At 38.2% G+C, this 20,062-nt stretch overlaps 1 protein-coding gene across 13 annotated transcripts in view; it reads left to right on the top strand.

Annotated features, from left to right (window-relative positions):
• KCNMA1 (potassium calcium-activated channel subfamily M alpha 1) overlaps nucleotides 1-20,062 on the top strand; it is a 407,193-nt gene that overhangs the window by 288,580 nt on the left and 98,551 nt on the right. For all 13 annotated transcript variants that reach the window (XM_075217090.1, XM_075217089.1, XM_075217100.1 and 10 more), the window contains exons 11-16: nucleotides 2,001-2,106; nucleotides 6,148-6,230; nucleotides 7,657-7,726; nucleotides 8,016-8,171; nucleotides 8,512-8,621; nucleotides 8,859-8,927. In XM_075217090.1, the coding sequence (XP_075073191.1) occupies nucleotides 2,001-2,106; nucleotides 6,148-6,230; nucleotides 7,657-7,726; nucleotides 8,016-8,171; nucleotides 8,512-8,621; nucleotides 8,859-8,927 (594 nt within the window). The remainder of the gene's footprint in view (nucleotides 1-2,000; nucleotides 2,107-6,147; nucleotides 6,231-7,656; nucleotides 7,727-8,015; nucleotides 8,172-8,511; nucleotides 8,622-8,858; nucleotides 8,928-20,062) is intronic.

The raw sequence follows: 20,062 nt of genomic DNA, 5'->3' as shown, positions 1-20,062 counted from the left end.
GACATCCTCAGTTGCATATACATGAGGGACAAAAACAGGATTTCTAGAGGGGGCTTCCAAATTCTTGGTTTCAGGGAAGAAAAGCAAGAGAAAAAAAAAGCAAAAAAAAAAACCACTTGCTGCAATAATAGTAAAATAGAAAATGACAGTTTATAGAAATGTAATAATATATGTTAAACAAAAAAGATGAATAAAGTAAGATGTACATTTATATTAATCTCCTGTAAATTATTCTTGACCATTTTACCAAAATAGTATACTATAATCTCTTGTAAAGTAATACAACAAAATCAATACTAATATCTCGCGCGTACAATTAAATAAAAAAACATAAAATGAGTGTTAGTTACTTACCTAGTGTCTCACATCATTCTCAGCAGCCAAGAAATTGCAGAATATCACAAGTAACTAAATTTTTCTGCATTTATACAGAAAAATTTGAGCCAAAATTGAGAGCAATCATGGTGGCCATTTTGTTGAAGCTAAAAAAACATAGGTAGATCTGCACAACAATGGGTCATAGACTGCAGACTTTTATAGTTTAATGCAGACAAGAGGAGGTTCCTAGAAGCCTTTTCCTCTTTCAAAACCACAGAACTGTTGTGAAGTATAAGGTTTTTTTGGGTAACTGGAAACTCTCCCCCCCCCCCCCCCCCCAAATGTGCCACTGGATTGTCTGGCAGATAAGGGAAGCTTTTTACAAGATTGTTATAGTAATTTTCCTGGAAGGTTAGTGTTTTCACGAGGTATGGGCAGTATTAGGTTTGTACAACACAGATAACTTTTGAATTTTGGCCACTAATCTCTAACTTAAAAGTAAAAAACCTTTTCCAATTCTTAAATCAATTTTTTGTTGTTTGGCAAACTGCAGATAGGATATGAGATGATTAATTTTAAGTAACAGCCCTTTATTGTCACCCTAATGGCAGTTAACTAATGCACCTTTACTATACTGTCAGCCACTGATCTCTGTAAAGGGATAGTTGCCCCCTCAGTGGCTTTACTCACAAGTCTCCTTCTTTGGATGCTGCGTTTTGATGGCCTTTTCTAAGCCTGAGTAGTGTGATGAAGCTTCCACTGCTTGATTATTGAGAAGAAGCTTACTCATCTGAGATGTCTAAACAATTAAGTGTTTCCTTTATGTACTTGGATTGTAATGAAAGGTATGATAATTAAGAAGAAAGAGCATTCTATCGGTAGACCAAGGATCACTAAACACTGGGTTTCTTATCCAAGAAATGTGACAATCATTTTAATGGTGCACAGTCAGTGGCCAATGGTAAGATAATTTTATCCTCACTAGGCCAATTAAACATATAGCTACCGGACCACACAGGCCTGAATACATCTGCAAACTGCATTTTTATCTCTTTCCTTTCTTTAAAGAAAAATGCCACTCAAAACCTAAAAACTGACAATAAAAAACAAAATGTTTACTTACCTTACATGCGCCATTTGCTGATCTGCAAGATTGCCAATAAATGTAACAGTCTAACATTGGTCTTATCCTTTAAAATATCTGCTGATAAATAAGCTGTTGCTTATTTAAAGTTGTTTTTCTGTTTGAACATGCTGTACACTAAAAGCCATCTAAAATAATGAAGCCTCTGAGGAGAAGGATGAATGAATCATAAATGTACAAAAAAAAGTCAAGTTACGCCAGCACAACTTTTGAAATGGTTAAAGGTGGATACTTAAGATTTGCATAAAAAGCCTGTGTTTGTAGGCACTCACACCACAGTAAACTTGCAAATGCATGTTTACATAAAATATTATTAAAATGATTTACACTGCGCATGCAATTATAAATCCTGCAACCAATGGAGACATTTATCCCTACATATTTATAATCAGACGGAAAACATTTGCAGGGGAATTTTGGGTCCAAATGGATAACAATTGAGAGAGAGAAATTTTATGAAAGATGGCATCAAATCTTGACATTGTTAATACTGAATATTTTCCATTTGCTTATGTATGTTTAATGTGTTTCTCTGCAGTATATCCCCTAACTTGGAGCTAGAAGCTCTCTTCAAGAGGCACTTTACTCAGGTAGAATTTTACCAGGGATCCGTCCTGAACCCTCATGACCTGGCAAGAGTTAAGGTAACAGAATATGTCTATTATGCTACAATGCAAGGGAAAAGACACGTTATTAATGTGGCATAAATTATGTTTTAACAGTGTTTCTGGAGTTGGTGCTGATATTAAAACATCCATGAATTGCATTGCAGTGTGATGTGCTATTGTCTTCTAATTGGTCATTTATGACTAATTGAGCAAAGAGGGGAGTTGGGATACTTGTGCAACACAAGATTGTTACCATTTAGGTGGATTTTTCCCAAAAAGCATTCTTAATCCATACATTACTCATATCAGATTCAGTATAACATATACATTTTTAAATTGAAGGCAGGTTTCTGCCAGGAGTGTTGAACTGAGCATGCTCCTCAACATATAACTGACAGGTTATGAGTTATTGCAGAGCCACAGACAGGGATCCAGCGAGTGAATTCGTAACTCTTCAGTCGGTGGTCTAAGAATCCATGTTTGCTGTACACTGTGCCAGGGGAGAGCCTTGTGACCGTCAATACCATCAAGACTTCTAACTTTCCACAATATTTTCTCCCTTTGGGAGTGGTAATGTAATCTACAAATGATATCAGAAGGCTTCTTTGTATTAAGAGCTTTGGGGTGTAGGGCCCTACAGGCTCTGTCAGAGATTATCTGGGCATTGGGGTCTTGCCCCAGGACTTTGTTAAAGATCTTCGTGAGGACATCCACAATACCATGGGAGGAAATATCTTCTCGGTGCCTCTAATGCGAAGATTGTTGCGGTGACCCCAATTGTCCAAGTCATCGATTCTTGCCTGAAGATATTTGAGTTCAAAGGCCTAGCGGGTAACCGACTCGTGCAGTTTGGCAGTATACTGGTTTGAGACGTCTCTGTTTTCTTCTAAACATGTAAGTCGGACGGTCAAATGTGAGATGTCGGCATGGATACTGGAAACTGTCATGGAAACGGTCTCCTTGCATTTTTTGCTCCAGGGCGAAAATGTCCCGCGTATTCGATACAGATGTAATATGTTGGAGGATCTCATGAATTTCTTCACTACCTTCCAGGGAAGTGGCTGCCTCCATGGGTTCTGGAAGATGGTCACCTCCAGCTGGAGTTTGTGATGGCATACCACTAGAAAGTGGATCCATGGCAGTGGAGACTGTAGAGATCTTAAGGTAATGTTCATCTGGTCGCAGTGTGAGGTCCCTGCCATGGCTAGCTTCCTTTTTAGATGTGGCTTTCTTTTGTTTGCACATGAGGAGAATAGAAAGTCTCATTTAATAGGTTAATAGGTTACTTGGAGTGTTGTAAGTCAAGTGCTAGTTAACAGAGATGCAGGGGTGGAAGGGTTGCCGGTCACATACCCCAAAGAGTGTTTCACATTATGTTGGGGGTTACTGGCTATATAGCGATTGGAGACATACTAGCGTATGTCAAATTTGTGGAAAACAATTACATCAGCAAGTTGTCACAAGCTAATGCAGAGACAGGGATCGCTGAAGCAGTTCAGTAGAGCTGAATACACAATAGTGGCCACCTGAGGGCAGCAAATGTCAGAAATATTACTCAATATCTGCTAAGTGCTATCACTGGCTGTTTACACAGCAATTTCTCACTGATAGCATGGAATAATAGATAATGTGCACTGGAAAGTGCACTAAGCCCAGTATTGTAACAGTCACAGGTGTAATATCTAATTCGGCCCTCACCATAGTCAATTGGCACAAAATGAAATAAATAAAGCTTCTATAGCTGTGTGAATATGAGCTAAATTTGGCCCCACTGAGTTTGCATGACTGTTCGATATTGCCTTGTTATATGGCTCCTATTTGGTCCAGGGAGCAGGATGCTATTTGTAAGCAAGGGGAACATGATAAAATAAGTCCAATGGATGACATATCCCTTGTATCTCCCAAACAGAGTGTCAGGGATGGGAGAGTTTTTTAGTACTCTGTTCTCTAGAAGGTCTGGGTTAAACATATGCAGAAGGGTGACATGGACGTGGAGAGGCCAGTGACTCTGAAACAGCGCAGTGTGTTGTTAGGTTGTTTGTTACAGCTCTGTAGGCTGAATCCAACGCCTGATGTTTTATGAACACAGACTGTATTAAGACCTCCTGCCATTACGCTCATCTGATCCGATGGAGCACTGTGCTCTGTGCAGGTGCACTAAATCAACCGCCCAATACTACATTGTGCACTGGGGACACTTCCTCTCCTATGAAGCTTGGTCACTTAGCTTCAAATTACCTGCAACCTGGGGAATTACCCAATTGGTCATACAAATGGGCAGATGGTGAGGGTCAGAGGAAAGGCTGTACAATAGAGGTGTCCAGATGGTGTCATGGGACTGCATGGCAATCACATACAGGTAGGCCTTGGTTCTCAATAGTGGGAAAGAGAGCTCGCTGTGTCAGGATTTTGGACCTGGGAAGTGCTGGGCATACGAAGTGTCGGTAATGTGCCCAGATGGGACACTTATAGGTGGTTCGGTCTGTGATGTAGCAGGATTATATGCAGTAGCCTCAGGAGCAACATGAAGATGCAGCCATCTTGTTTGGCATCCAGGCCCCACCACCTCAACTTTTATTTTTTATTATATTCACAACATAATGCATTATGGCTCTGAAATATGCCATATCTGACTGTGCCACTTCACAGATTGATAAATTCAATGCTAGAAACGGAATCATGCTGTCTGTGACAGCAGTTGGGTCCAGTGGCATGTCCAATAACTGCTCACTTCAGTTCCTTGACCCAAGTGGGAACTCCTGAATAAAAAATAAAAATGTAAAAAATACCCATGTTTCTACCCCTATAACTCTTTCAGACCTTGAGTGAAGTACACATATTGATATCCTTATACTACTATGAATATATCTAATTTGCTTAGATTTGTCTAGGTATATAAAAGTAGCTATAGGAACAATTTGGAAAACTTTTTAATGTTTCCTGTCTAATGACTCTAAAATAAAAATATCTTAATTTGCTAGTGCAAAAAAACGTATTCCCCTCCTGGAGAAACAAGCAAAGTGTAATATTAATACAGTGGGACTTGTTATAGAGATGTAAACCGCATCCAGTCTTGAAGACTAAACAGTAAATACAAGCTTATACTGTAAAGCTATGATCATGTTATTTTGGTTTCCAATATTATTGAGCAGCAGTGTGCTTCCTGTGGCTCCGGAGGAAATCGTACAATTAATAATGGAGGTAACACCCACCCCTCCCTTTTAGTGGTTCCACTCTTTTCTGTATAGTATTGTCAGCCTAAGTACCAAACTGTAACTGCTTTACCAGTGAGAGGATCACAGCCTTGGCAGCATTTACTGTGTGGTTTATAAGTGATGTAAAAGAAGAAAAGTAGGACTTTGAGAGACTGGAGCGTTGGTGACCCTGCTTACAAGCATTTAAAAAAAAAAAAAGATGTTTTTAAATTTGCCAATGAATCTATGGATACCTTTGATTGCTTCTTTTGAGTTACAATTCACACGTGAAGCCATGTCCGCTCTGTTTTGTTACCTTCTTAACAAAAATAAATTTCCCCAGATCACCTTAATTTATTAAATCCTGCAAATTTTACTAAAAGCATTATTTTTCTTTCTGAATAACTACTATGATTTCAGACAGTGTTGTTTTTTCATTCACACAATCCAATCGTGGTATCTGGATACAATTGTATTGAATAAAGAGGCAAAAACGAACACCTTTGTCTGATGATATAAATACATGGCTGAAAGCAGTGGTGGAAGTGGTAATTTAGAAGTGGTGGTATGGAAAATGTAAGTGAATATTTTTTTTTTAATGAAAGCAGTTCAGATAAGTTCTGGTATGACATATCATGGTATACCAGCCCACTTCTACCACTGGCTGAAACATAAAAAAATCCAAAAGATACAGCCATGTATTTAGTAAATGTAGTAGAAGGGCAAGTACAAACCAGTAAAATAGTCATCTCTAGGAGGGCAAGCCCTTTAAGTTTTTAGTTTAATAGATTTGTCATCTGTTTCTCTATCTCAATAACTCTATTACAATGTGTAAATGGTGGGTCAAACTATTGTGTGTGATTATGAGTATTTTCACTTTTAGATTGAGTCAGCAGATGCCTGTCTAATCCTTGCCAACAAGTACTGTGCAGACCCTGATGCAGAGGACGCATCAAATATAATGAGGTACATTAGATGTACATGTACTAACTCGTTTTGGGATGATTTCCCTATAATAAATTGAATTTTTATTTGATTACAATGTGGCATTGCCATTTGTTCTTTCTGATTATTTGCTACCTATGATTTGCTTAATGATATAAAAGCTTGTCAGTGCTAGATTATTTTCCTGAAATTGCAAAAAAAACAATTACAAAATTGCTCAGGAGAAAGATCACAGATATTTCTATAACTTGCCAACAACATGTCATGTTTTCCTTAGTAGAATGTAATATTTTGATAGAATGGTATAAAAGCCTTTCAATGCAATTACCCGATGAATGAAGTCTCTGATCATAAGACAGCATCCCTTAGAATTGGAGGAAACTAACCGTAATTTATTATATAAGATATTGGATATCACTGATGCGTTCTGAGACTGTATAAATGTATACAGTTCCTGGAATTCTAAGGTAACTTCTAATTTCAGTAATAATTTACAATAACGGTTATTATTCCTTATAATACATTTCGCTAATGCACACTAAAATAATGGCATTACCGTTTATAAGCAGTTCATCTAGACAAACACTTTATACAAATCTTATTTTCAAAAGCTTATACAATATTAACATCAATTGTTTAGTTGTAGAGAAAATAAACATGTTACCTTATACATCTTAAAATCTGAACCATGATTTTCAAAGCTGACATCAAGGCTTTATAAACATCCGAGCCAGAAGGTAAAAGTACACCTGAAATCTGTAAGATAACCATAGATTTGAGTTAATATTAAACTTCCATATTATTAGAATGTTTTTTGTTCTTTTCAATCTGCAGCCTAATCCTGTGTATTATAGCTATTTAACTAATACTATATTAACAGCCTTGTTCTTGTCAACTTCAACATTGGCTGAACGGTATAATGGTCATGCTGGTTCGCTCAGGCAAGCAGCAGTGTCATAGTGATTTACACTGCTGGTTTTGCTTTCTTTTCAGCACTGTTGCGCACTTAGTATGTTAACACTTACACATGTGATTTATTACAAATACTTTGTGGTTATTGGAGTATACATATAAAAGTTTACAATCAGCACAGACTTAGGAAATGTGAGCGCAACACAATTATCATAGATTTACATTTGCAGTCCTGTGTAATGTATAATTCAATTCAGGTTTTAATAATGGATGTATTCTCAATCTCTACAATAAGGAGATTGAGAAATACTTAGTGTAAGATTTGATTATGGCGGATTCGGTACAGTTGCAGATTCTTGTCATTTTAATTGATGCAAATATACAGATAACTGAATAAAACCATATTGCATATCGGATTAGGTTTTTTCCTGAGCTGCAATATCATAGGGGAACAGTGTTTTATACAGTTTATATATTATGGCACCGTCAGTGTAAGATTATGTATTTTATATTTTAACCTTTTTCTACATTTCAGAGTCATCTCGATAAAAAACTATCACCCAAAGATCCGGATTATCACTCAGATGCTGCAGTATCACAACAAGGTGTGACTTTTAGGTTAAAATGATTAACTATTTTCCATCTTTAGGCTGGACAGAGCAAGATTGGTCCTTGACAGAGCAAGATTGGTCCTTTGCGGTGTGTAGAGAAGAAAAATGGATTGGTCTGCACCAAGCAAATCCTTCTCACTCTGAGATTGTTTTAAAAAAGACTGATGTAGAATAACATATTTAATTCATACTATAAATTGAAAGGTCATCCTCCATCCTCCATGTTGTTCTAAGTCATATTTTGCCTTTTGCTCATACCACTGTTGGGTTATTATTCCTCCAGGCTCACCTACTAAACATCCCTAGCTGGAATTGGAAAGAAGGAGATGATGCCATATGTCTGGCTGAGCTGAAGCTGGGCTTTATTGCTCAGAGTTGTCTAGCACAGGGTCTATCCACCATGCTTGCAAATCTCTTCTCCATGCGGTCATTTATAAAGGTACAAATTTTCTCTTTCATAATCTATAATTGCTCTCTGCTTGCTGTAATACAACATTTAAAGGGTTTTATATTTTTTTTTTCTGGTTAATTGCCATGTCTTTATCCATGATAAAAAAGGATGAAGTTATAGTGCATAATTTTATGTAGGTCCAATTTTCAGAAACCAAGTTTGCAAGAGGAAAATGCATTATTTTTCTTGAATTGAGATGAATTTTGTGCTTTAAAACGTTCAAGCATTTATTTGTTCCCACAGCGCGGTAAATTGCAGGTTTTCTCACCTTTCTACAGCACAAGGATAGGCTTTAATATTTTCAGGTAACCTGTGCTGTGTCTGACAGATTGAAGAGGACACGTGGCAGAAGTACTATCTGGAAGGAGTGGCTAATGAGATGTACACAGAATATCTTTCCACCGCTTTTGTGGGGCTCTCTTTCCCCGCGGTGTGTGAGTAAGTATAAACCCAACCTATTCTGCACCACTTACACAGACACACAGAGGAAGTCTCACATTACTTAAACTGGGGAATTAGGGAACCCAGAACATATAAATGAAACTCCTGGATCTGACAAAGCAGGGATATCGACAGACAGTTCAGAGACTTAACCAGCAATGTACACAGGTAATGATTTGTACATGACCACTGATCACCATCTTTCCCAAAACTGTCTGCTGTCTCTCTGGGCAGGTTGTGTTTTGTGAAGCTGAAGTTGTTGATGATAGCCATAGAATACAAATCCGAAAAAGGAGAGAGCAGGTAAGTTACTCCTGAGAGTTGTAAGTTTCCCATATTCTTGCTAATAAAATACTATTTCTGTATATTCCTTATTCTCTTGAAAATACATGGTTCTGCGTAATGTTGTGCTTTATAAGTTAGGGCTACCTAGTTCTCTTTTCTGTACCACTTTTATTCTTAAGCTTATTAGAGCTTGTGGACAGTGATCTTTGTTTTCTGACCCTTTGTAGATCCTTAGTTATGTTTACTAAAGTGAGATATAGATCATAAGTGAACTTTCATTTCTTTTATCACATCAGCAAGGAATTTTGAGTTGCATATTTTACAAGTATATATCTTTTTATTTGAAACCATTAAACATTTAGATTAGTCAATGTATGAATTGAGTCCCCCAACTTTTAATTTGACATTATGATTGTGTGGAAAACAGAGCCCATCTTGATTTCAAATGAATTTTAACTTAATTTAAAGTGGACAAATGTAATCCACTTGGCATAATGGGATATAGACAACCCATCAAATAGTCTGCTTTAGAAGAATTAAAGTCTACATATTTTACTCATTTTGTCCCAAGATATATGCCCCTTCATCATGATCTGTACGACAGATGTTACATTATATGTATGCTTATAAACATAAAAATATAACTTTTCAATTAAAGGCATTGCATGAGACATATGATTAGTATGCAGACATTTTGGAAGACAAGGTTATACCCCCAATGACCTACACACATTGGGGACATTCATGAAAACTGATGCAAAGGTAAAGACCAAAGCAAACTAGTGTGATTCCTACTGTCATTTTCTAGTGCAGTTTAGAAAATAAAAACAAGCATCTGATTTGTTGGTTGCTTTGGGAAATACCACATTTATACTTTGCATTGGTTTCCATAATTGCCACTGAATACATACGATATCATGTCATCTAGATTCCACACTTGGTCATATGCCCCATGTTCTTAGTCATGTTACATTGCTTCCCCAATTGCATCTGGTGCCCTCACTTCCTGACCCTTCTTCATCACATCCCTCAACACTAATAACCATGTGCAAAGCAAAGTCAATCTGCCAGCAATCCCTCATTTGCTAATAATTGATTTGCTGTTTTGTTAAAACTAACTCCTCCCTACCCTTATGTTTTGACCCTTTGTTATATTCTGACCTCAATTTTATGTTTATTACTATTTTTTTATTTAATTATGTGTCTGAACCTGAGCTGTTTTTCTGCTTTTTCAAAAACCATGTGCACACATACCTCTCCATGGCTCCACCCTGAGGAAATTAAAATAAGGTTTACCAATTACAGTGTTTAATTGATATTAAATAGTTTTTATATGCAAATAGTATAATTAGTTTAATTTAGCTCTTTTGTTTAATATTAGTAGTCACCTGGTAACACAACATTCTTGTAACACGCTGAATGATTACAATATTTAGGTAGCTATGTGATCTTACTAATATGGGAAAAATAGACTGTAGTTGTCATTTTCTTGTGATTCTTACGAGTTCCGAAATCACAAGATGTTGAGAGATGTAAACTGCCTAACAAAACATAAGCAAATAATTTTGGCACAGATGCTGCAACTATAACTTGAACTGAAGTCCAGTATTCTGATATATTACTGTGCAATTTACAACTATTAATATGTGAACGAGCATTACGCAGAAGAAGGAACCAAAATTTATTGTTTAGAATTTTTCCTAATCACTCAACAAATTTATTGAATTTTTTTTTTGAGTAGTGATGTGTTTTACTAACTCAAATTTAGAAAAGATGTATAGAATAGGATAATTTGATCTACATTTTATTCAAGTGATTATGTGTATAACAAATACCTAATTGTCCTTGTCAGGGAATCGAGATGGAGAGGTATGAACTAGTAATTTCCTGCACAAAGATTTTGTTTCTAGCATTTATGTCTATTTTTAGTTATTTGTTTTCAATTATTTTTTCTTTATATATATATATATTTTTTTTTTTTATGGGGGAGGGCGATGTCTTGGTGTCCATGAATTTCTTATCAAGATATTTGATTGGAAATCTATATTTTTTTCTTGTTGTTTGCAGAAGCAGAAAGCGGTATGGCTTTCAACATTAACTGTGCCTAACCCTCCTTCACCAAACTTCACCCTAACCTCTCCTCCTCACTGGACTCATAATCAGGAGCTCCCTCCGAAGAAAAAACATACACAAAAACTGGCTGTCTCCTATTTTCTCATCTGTATACAGAAACATACATACATACATGCACACCATTGTATATATAAATATGCGCATATATACTGAACATATATATGAGTGTACATATGTATATATACCTATGTTTGGATATATGTTTATATACACTTATGGATGTGAGAGATACATACTGCAGTCAATATGTGCTCAATAGTAACAACTCAATTGGGAATTAAAATGTCCAATCTTTCATGTGTATATCCACCAATCATAGACCTATCGTATATTATTGAAATGCAATTTTCTGTGTATTACCAACCATATTTTAAACCATTACAAAAGTAAAATTTCCAGTATAATTATCTCTCGGATGCATTCTGTCTATATAGATATATATACCTGTATAAGTGCATGAATTCCAAACATATATCCTTACACATATACGTATATGCAGAAGGGTATACATGCACCTATAGATGTATGAGTCTGTGTGTGTATGTATATATATGTGTATATATAATATGATATATAATATATATTTTTATTGCACCTATATATAGTGCACTTCTGTTGTACAAGAATACATATGTACATCCATCAAAATGAAACAAATATTAAACTAAGTGTATTATTCCCAGCTGTCAACTCTCAATATATTTCTGACCTCCCGCTGCCGCTCTAACTTCTTTGCAGGAATCTTTACTGCCAGCCGGCTAGAACGCTGGCGTTTAGGGGTTAAAAGCAGACTTTGTGCTCCTGTTAGTGAATAATGGAAATTGTCATTTTCAGTTCTTTGTTCCCCCAAGTGGCACTGTCTGTCTGTGGTAATGTTTTGTGTCTGTCTGTGTCATAGTTTTTGTCTTTCACACTATCCCCCATCTCTCCCAGTGTTTCAGTCTTTAGTGAAATATACCATTAATAGAGCTCAATATGTTCAATGTCACCATATCACAGATGACCCCACCCACCCCACCCTCACAACATTAACGCTCCTCAAGTCCCTCTGAAAAACATATCCTTGTCGCAATAGTTATGAATGTTGCAGATCAAGATACTAAATATGTTTTGTTCTCACCAACAATATTTTAAAAATAAAAACTGGCCAAATTCATATTGTAATTTTTTTCTTAACATCTTTCTAAAGCTTACTAATATGACCTGTCTCTGTTTGCCATGTACATGTCCCCTTAGCAATATTGTAAAAGAAATAATGTATTTTTTTTCAACTGCAGCCACAGGTGTAGCATGGAGCTATAGCACGTGGAGCAAGCACATTCTATGTTGCGCTCCCCACAGGATGGGGGGTGTGACCAGCTTGTGGGGGGAGGAAACGTGACCTTTATGTGGGGGAAAGTTGAAGTGAAAATAATCCGGCAAGCAGACTTCCTGTTTCGATTTTAGCGGGACATCTCTATTCGTGGGTCGCAAAAGGAATGGGACAGGTGGATGTAATGTCACATTATACATTTGGTTATATGTGGGGAGAGTTCGGATGGAACAAGGGCAGGGTTTATTTTGTCCTGCTTTCAGCATTCTAAATGTTGTTAGGCAGAGGCGGAACTAGCGTGATGTGGGTCCCGGAGCTGGGAACTCCGGGGCCCACAGCTCACTAGTTCCCCATGCAGCAGGCCCCAAGATCTCCATTTGTCTCTGGTGCACCAATGGTAGATTCTCCACTGTTGTGAGGTATGAGCAGGGGTAGTGTTGGACTGGTGGTAGGAAGGGCCCAGTAGGTGAATACATTTGTGACAATGTTACAGTCTTTGTGTATTACGTAGCTGGCTAGTAGTGAACCTATGGCTCTCCAGCATTTTTGGAATTACAAGTCGCAACTTGACCCTTCGCTGTGCTTTGTAGTTCCATAACACTGAAGAGCGATAGACACTGAAAAAAATAGAGTGTCGTTGACTAAAGGCCCACTTACCTGGCAGCTTATATTCTGGCCTGTCTGCTTCTCCTCGGTAGCTTCTCCGGGAACAGTACAAGGGAGAGAAGTCCATCCATATGGGAAGCTTGGCCAGGGAGCATGATTCATTTTATTTCTGTTAACAGCAAGCGATCCAATGCAAAGATATAGGGGCCTATTTATTATGAACAGCCCTTCATGGTGAAATGTAAAATTTTTTTCACTGCTTTTCACGTCTATAAAAAAAATCCCTTATTGCCACAATTTTTACAAAAAAAATATCACAACCGCCCAGTGATACTGGCCCAAATTAAGGGTTAACTTGCCACTTTGCCAGTCCAGTCTTTGCCTCAACTTGCCAGATTGGGACTTTCTTTTCACTAAAGTATAGACATTAGAAATGATTTCTTCAAGGAATAAAGCATATTTTCCATGATTAAATAATTTTTGTCTGTAAACATAATAGCTATTATGGCGGTGCAAGTTCAGCCATAACACTAGTGCGATTTGATTGGCATAAGATCTTCACTGGCGAAAGATGCCTAATCTCACCACCGCAAGGGGTATCGCCAACGACAGCAAAAATCATAAAAATCAGAGGATTGTGCTTACCAGAAATCCTCAGGTCTGTCCGCATCATTTCTAATCGACAGCCAGCAGGACACTATTGACTTCAGTAGATGAGGAAGATGAAGTTAAGGGGTGAGAGGTGGATGAAGTGGTGGTGGGAGAAAATATAGACAGAAGCACAAAGAAAGAGGACGAATGGCACAAGCGCACAAACAAAGGGGGACAGAGGCACAAATGGGGCAGATACAAAGACAAACAATACTGGAGTCAACGGAGTGATAGAGACACTGGGGGAGGGAGGAATACAGAAAGCTATGATTAATGAGGGCAGCAGGGAAAGAAGCAGAGATGCTCAGGAACCAAGCACCCTGGAGAGGAGGAGCAAAGGTGAAGGGGCGTGTGTACAGGAAGAGGCTGCGCTCCCAGGGAAAACAGGCCACATGTAGCATCTATGTGTGCGCTGGGAAGCATGCAGTCACTAATGGGTGCAGTCCCGCTGTTGCCCCCAGCATGTGGATTATGCAAATGACGTGACCACATCATTTATGGTGCCATCTCTGAGGTCTAGTAGAAAAAAAGTAGTAGTGGTAATTCATCTCTGCCGCTGCCCACCTCCTGCCGCTGGCTATCTGCTCCACCCACACTACACCCCTGACTGCAACTTATGATGAGAAGATTGTGCTGTAAGAGTGCTTAACAGCAATTAGATCTCTGAAATAAGCAAGCTCAGCTGGGATATACCCTACAAAGGCACATTTCTTCAGATGTAACGGGGATATCAAATACATGGCAAATTGAGGTAACTGCAGGGTTTGTATAAAATATAAAGAACATTCTCCCAATGTAATATCCTTTTTTTATTATTATTATCAGTGGTCGAAGTTACTTCCCCTACTGCCTTCATTGTAAAACTACCAAATTCCATTCACTTACATTTTTCATACCACCACTTCAACCACTAGTTATGACCTTATTAGTTGATCTCAAATGTTTAAAAAGAGATGTAAATGTAAGCACAATATAGATTGGCACAAAGTTAATATGGTTTAACTGTGGCAGAATAACAGCAGTAATGCTCATAAAAATCAGTTTAGTCAAATAAATACATTTGATAGATACTTATAATACACTCTAATTCAAAATGAAATATAAAAAATATAATATAATGAACTAACTGGGAATGATGACTCCAAATCATACACTTATATAATCATATAAAATGTGTGTAGATCCCAATTCGATATAATAACATCAGTAAAAAAAACTTTTTCGATAGTAATGAAGTATCATCTCTTTAGATAAAACTCTGCTTGTTGCCAGCTCCAATGCTAGCTCACCTGGTCTCTTTAGACAATGGCCGACAAGAGCTGAATAAGGTTCCAATGACATACTACTTACAGAATATTAGATTTGCACAAGAATATTAGAGATTATAATTACCACACGGTGGCCACTGTGATAAGGATCGTTAAACACTGATTTCAGTCCTTTAATATCTGTAGGAATTAAAGATTCTGTCTGGAACAAACAGCTTCTGATGCATTTTGTTTAATTCAGATAATTTTTTTTCAAATGTTTGTGAATTTGTAGACTTTTTTTTTTTTTTTACACACATGAAAATTAATCTGCAGCAAATTGTTTCCGTATTAAAAATTCTGACATACCCTACAGTCATGGCCCAAAATTTTGAGAATGACACAAATATTGGTTTTCACAAAGTTTGCTGCTTCAGTGTTTTTAGAATTTTTTTGTCAGATGTTGCTATGGTATACTGAAGTAAAATTACAAGCATTTCATAAGTGTCAAAGGCTTTTATTGACATTCTTGCCTAATCAATGCTTGGAGTTTGTCTGAATTTGTGGGTTTTTGTTTGTCTACCCGCCTCTTGAGGATTGACCACAAGTTCTCAATGGGATTAAGGTCTGGGGATTTTTTTGGCCATGGACCCAAACTTTCGATGTTTTGATCCCCGAGCCACTTAGTTATCACTTTTGCCTTATAGCAAGGTGCTCCATCATGCTGGATAAGGCATTGTTCATCACCAAACTGTTCTTGGATTGTTGGGAGAAGTTGCTCTTGGAGGATGTTTTGGTACCATTCTTTATTCATGGCTGTGTTCATAGGCAGAATTGTGAGTAGTCCCACTCCCACCAGTGCAGAGCTTGTTCAGGAATGGCAGCAGGCAGGTGTGACTGCATGCACAGTGAGACAAATACATTTGGAGGATGGCTTGGTGTCAGGAAGGCCAGCAAAGAAGCCACTTCTCTCCAGTAAATACATTAGGGACAGACTGATATTCTGCAAAAGGTACAGGGATTGGACTGCTGAGGACTGGGGTAAAGTCATTTTCTCTGATAAATTCCCTTTCAGATTGCTTGGGGCATCTGGAAAAACGCTTGTTCCGGAGAAGGAAAGGTGAGCGCTACCATCAATCCTCTGTCATGCCAACAGTAAAGCATCCCGAGACCATTCATGTGTGGGGTTGCTTCTCAGCTAAGGGAGTGGGCTCACTCACAATTTTGCCTAAGAGCACAGCCTTGAATAAAGAATGTTACCAAAACATTCTCCAAGAGCAACTTCTTCCAACAATCCAAGAACAGTTTGATGAAGAACAATGCCTTTTCCAGCATGATGGAGCACCTTGCCATAAGGCAAAAGTGATAACTAAGTGGCTCGGGGATCAAAACATTGAAATTGTGGGTCCATGGTCAGGAAACTCCCCAGACCTTAATCCCATTGAGAACTAGTGGTCATTCCTCGGAAGGCAGGTGGACAAACAAAAACCCACAAATTCTGACGAACTCCAAGCATTGATTAGGCAAGAATGGGCGGCCATCAGTCAGTATGTGGCCCAGAAGTTGATTGACAGCATGCCAGGTCGATTTGCACAGGTCTTCAAAAAGAAGGGTCAACACTGCAAATATTGACTCTTTGCATAAACTTAATGTAATTGTCAATAAAAACCTTTGACACTTATGAAATGCTTGTAATTTTACTTCAGTATACCATAGCAACATCTGACAAAAAGGTCTAAAAACACTGAAGCTTGTGAAAAACAATACGTGTGTCATTCTCAAAACTTATGGCCATGACTGTAGACAGAATAGAGAGTATCATGAGAGCTACTTAACAGAGTCCCAAAAATTCTGTTCAACCAAATTTTGGTATCAAAAGTTTGAAAACCATAGAGGGATTACAGAGGGACAATGCTGTTTAAAGTTAAAAAAATAAAAAGAAATAAATAATAAATCCAAAAGCCTATACTTATACTGTGTCCTGTTTGACCACAAATTTAATTTGCAGACACATTCATCACTTGTAACAAAAAAGTCCCCATATGCAATGCATTGTGTAAAAAATAAATAAAAAAATAGCAATTACCCCATCCCCAAAAAAATCCTCAACATGCCCCAGCACTACGCAGTCTGGGCTAGTAGATTGAACTAAAACTCCTCAACCCGCCCCAGCACTACACAGTCTGGGCTAGATTCCACTAAAAATCCTCAACATGCCCCAGCACTACGCAGTCTGGGTTAGTAGATTCAACTAAAACTCCTCAACCTGCGCCAGCACTATGCAGTCTGGGCTAGATTCCACTAAAAATCCTCAACATGCCCCAGCACTACGCAGTCTGGGCTAGTAGATTGAACTAAAACTCCTCAACCTGCGCCAGCACTATGCAGTCTGGGCTAGATTCCACTAAAAATCCTCAACATGCCCCAGCACTACGCAGTCTGGGTTAGTAGATTCAACTAAAACTCCTCAACCCGCCCCAGCACTACACAGTCTGGGCTAGATTCCACTAAAAATCCTCAACATGCCCCAGCACTACGCAGTCTGGGTTAGTAGATTCAACTAAAAATCCTCAAGCCGCCCCAGCACTACACAGTCTGGGCTAGATTCCACTATAATGGGGAAACAGTCAGGGCTGATGTCTCTACGATCGAGAGGCACAAAAAAACACCATAAACACACTATTTTAAAATAAGGTTACTTGAATGAAAAAGTTCCCAAAACTTTTTCACTTTTTAATATATTTATTTCTTCTTTCTTGATGTGTTTAGTTCAAGTGGGAAGTTAATTTTTTTTTATTTGCTTGATCCATCATTGTCTAACCCCCCCCCTCAAAAAAAAAACCCCTATACAAAATGCCCCTGCTTGACACTTATTTTTTACGGTTGTGAAATGAGCAAAGCAGTGTGTCCCCAGGAGTGTTCTCCAGTGGCAGCCAACTTTGGATTGGTTGGTGGTGACAGGGATCAAGGAGATTATTTTATGGCAGTCAGTACCAATGCGTGGGTGGGACTTTTTTTTTTTATTTTTTTTTATGGGTATTTTTTTCCTTTTTACCCATTTGGAATATGACAGACCTAAACATTTTATTTTACATGTTATTATTGAGAGTCTGGGGGCTTTTTTATTCACCTTATTTTAGAATTGTGTGTAATTATTTATTTTTTACTCTTTTGGCATAACAATCAGGTTTGTACATTATCCTGCAATAATTGGGGTTATTAAGTTGCCACTTTTAGAGGTCCCAATCTCTCCCACAGCCCAAGGGTATCAGGAAGAGCCTCAGCACTTTTCTGTGCAGGGCTAATAGTCTCTGGGAGGGAAAGGGTGCTGTATTTTGTGTCACCCACTTAGAGACACCAGCCCTATGCTGACCAGCATTTCCACTATGGCATGGAGGACTCCATGTTCGTTGTCTCCTTGTAGTGAAAACCAGATCAGGACATCTAGCAATGGGACTGGCTATGGATTGGGATATGAGGCATGTTGCCCAATATTTTATTTAGTGCACTGTCTATGAAAATCATTATTTTTAAATTATTTATTTAATTACTGTACTTTAGACAGTGCTAGTTCTGTGAAGCCAGGACCAACCCCATAGAAAATAGCTGTAGAGCAGTGGTGATCCAGTAATATTTTATCGGGCTGCCTGATTATTCTGCACAGGTTGGGCTAATTGGCATAAATTTGCAGATTAATTCACCAGGGGTTAACCTCTGGAATTCAGCCTACTAATGACACAAATTGGTTCTCCTGTCTTCTTATTCACAAGACACTTTCGATGTCTCTAGCTTTCTGCCTGAGGAAACAATATGACAATGTGTGTACACACACCAGCTTGCTTTTACAGCATAATGGTGTTTTAAAGCAGCAATCCCACATAGAAAATTATTTTTCTTTACATAGCAAGTAAAGTACATAATTTTTCTTAGCTGTTCTCCTGCAAATCATGATCTTTTTCAAAATATCTCTCTCAGACAGACAAACAGGGCTGTCAGTCACATACATATTCTCTCAGCTCTCAGCATGCCATGTGATGGTAATGGGAGGCGGTATTTCAAAATTGAGACAGAACTCAGAGGGGTGTTCCAAAGCCTCACTGCTCAACTGCTCATCACATGCTATGTGACTGTCATTACCATGGTTGTCAAATTACACTGTGCAGAACTAAAATCAGCAATAACTGCCTGAATAAACAAACCAAGGAAAATGGTAATTTTAGATATAAGATACATGTACATATTCTGTGAATTGCCTGTTTGAAGGTTTAAGCAAGATTCTGTGTGAAGACCATGTTTTTATTTGCATAAGCCATACTTGCCTACTCTCCCGGAATTTCCAGGTGGCTCCCGGAATTTCCTGGAATCTCCCGAATCCTCGTGGAGGGGGGAGTAGTGTCACCATAGCCCCACTCCCACTATGAAATGCCGAAATTCACGGCATTGAATAGTGGGGGGTGGGGCTTAATGGTGTGATTGCGTCATTACGCTTCACCCCCGCTATTCAATGCCGTGAATTTCGGCGTTTTATAGTAGGGGGCAGGGCTATGTTGATGTGACCACGCCCCCATCACATGACCTGTCTTCTGGGATTTCCCGGAGGAGGTCAAAAAAGTTGGCAAGTATGGTATAAGCCCTGTATCATGGTAATACTGGAACCTGTAGCAAGAACCTTCCATTTTCTTCTTTATCATACTTTATGTTCAAGACTCGCTGTTCTCTGTGTTTACATCTTCTCATTAAAATTAGCTTTTCGTCCTTTAAATATGTTCTTTAAATCAGCTTGATGTTGTAATTTGAAGAGAGAGAGCATTTCCTCTTCCCCCTCTACATTTTTCTTGTCTGTGTGCAGTGTTTTATTGACCTCCATTCATATTTGTCCTCTACTTTTCTCATGGGTGTGGTTTGGGTGTTTTCACATAAAAAAACTTCCTGCAAGTTTGGTAACTGCAGATAAGTTATTGCAACATTGGGAGTTGCATTATGGGTAGTCTTGCTGTCCTTTTTGGAGCTTTGATATGTGATTGCATGATTTGTTTTTGTGGAGTGCTGGAAAATGTAACATTTGCTAGCCTTCTGGGAGCAGTTTAAAAAATTTGGATCTGCCATGAGTGGGGTATGGCACGGGCCCCGTGGCTACTTTTTGTTCAAACAAATTGATGCAAATTGCTGATGTGTAACATTGTAGAGATCAAGCCCAGGAGTCA

The sequence above is a fragment of the Mixophyes fleayi genome, chromosome 6 (genome assembly GCF_038048845.1).
Source record: "Mixophyes fleayi isolate aMixFle1 chromosome 6, aMixFle1.hap1, whole genome shotgun sequence".
Taxonomy (NCBI): domain Eukaryota; kingdom Metazoa; phylum Chordata; class Amphibia; order Anura; family Limnodynastidae; genus Mixophyes; species Mixophyes fleayi.
This window is presented reverse-complemented; position numbering and strand designations above follow the sequence as displayed.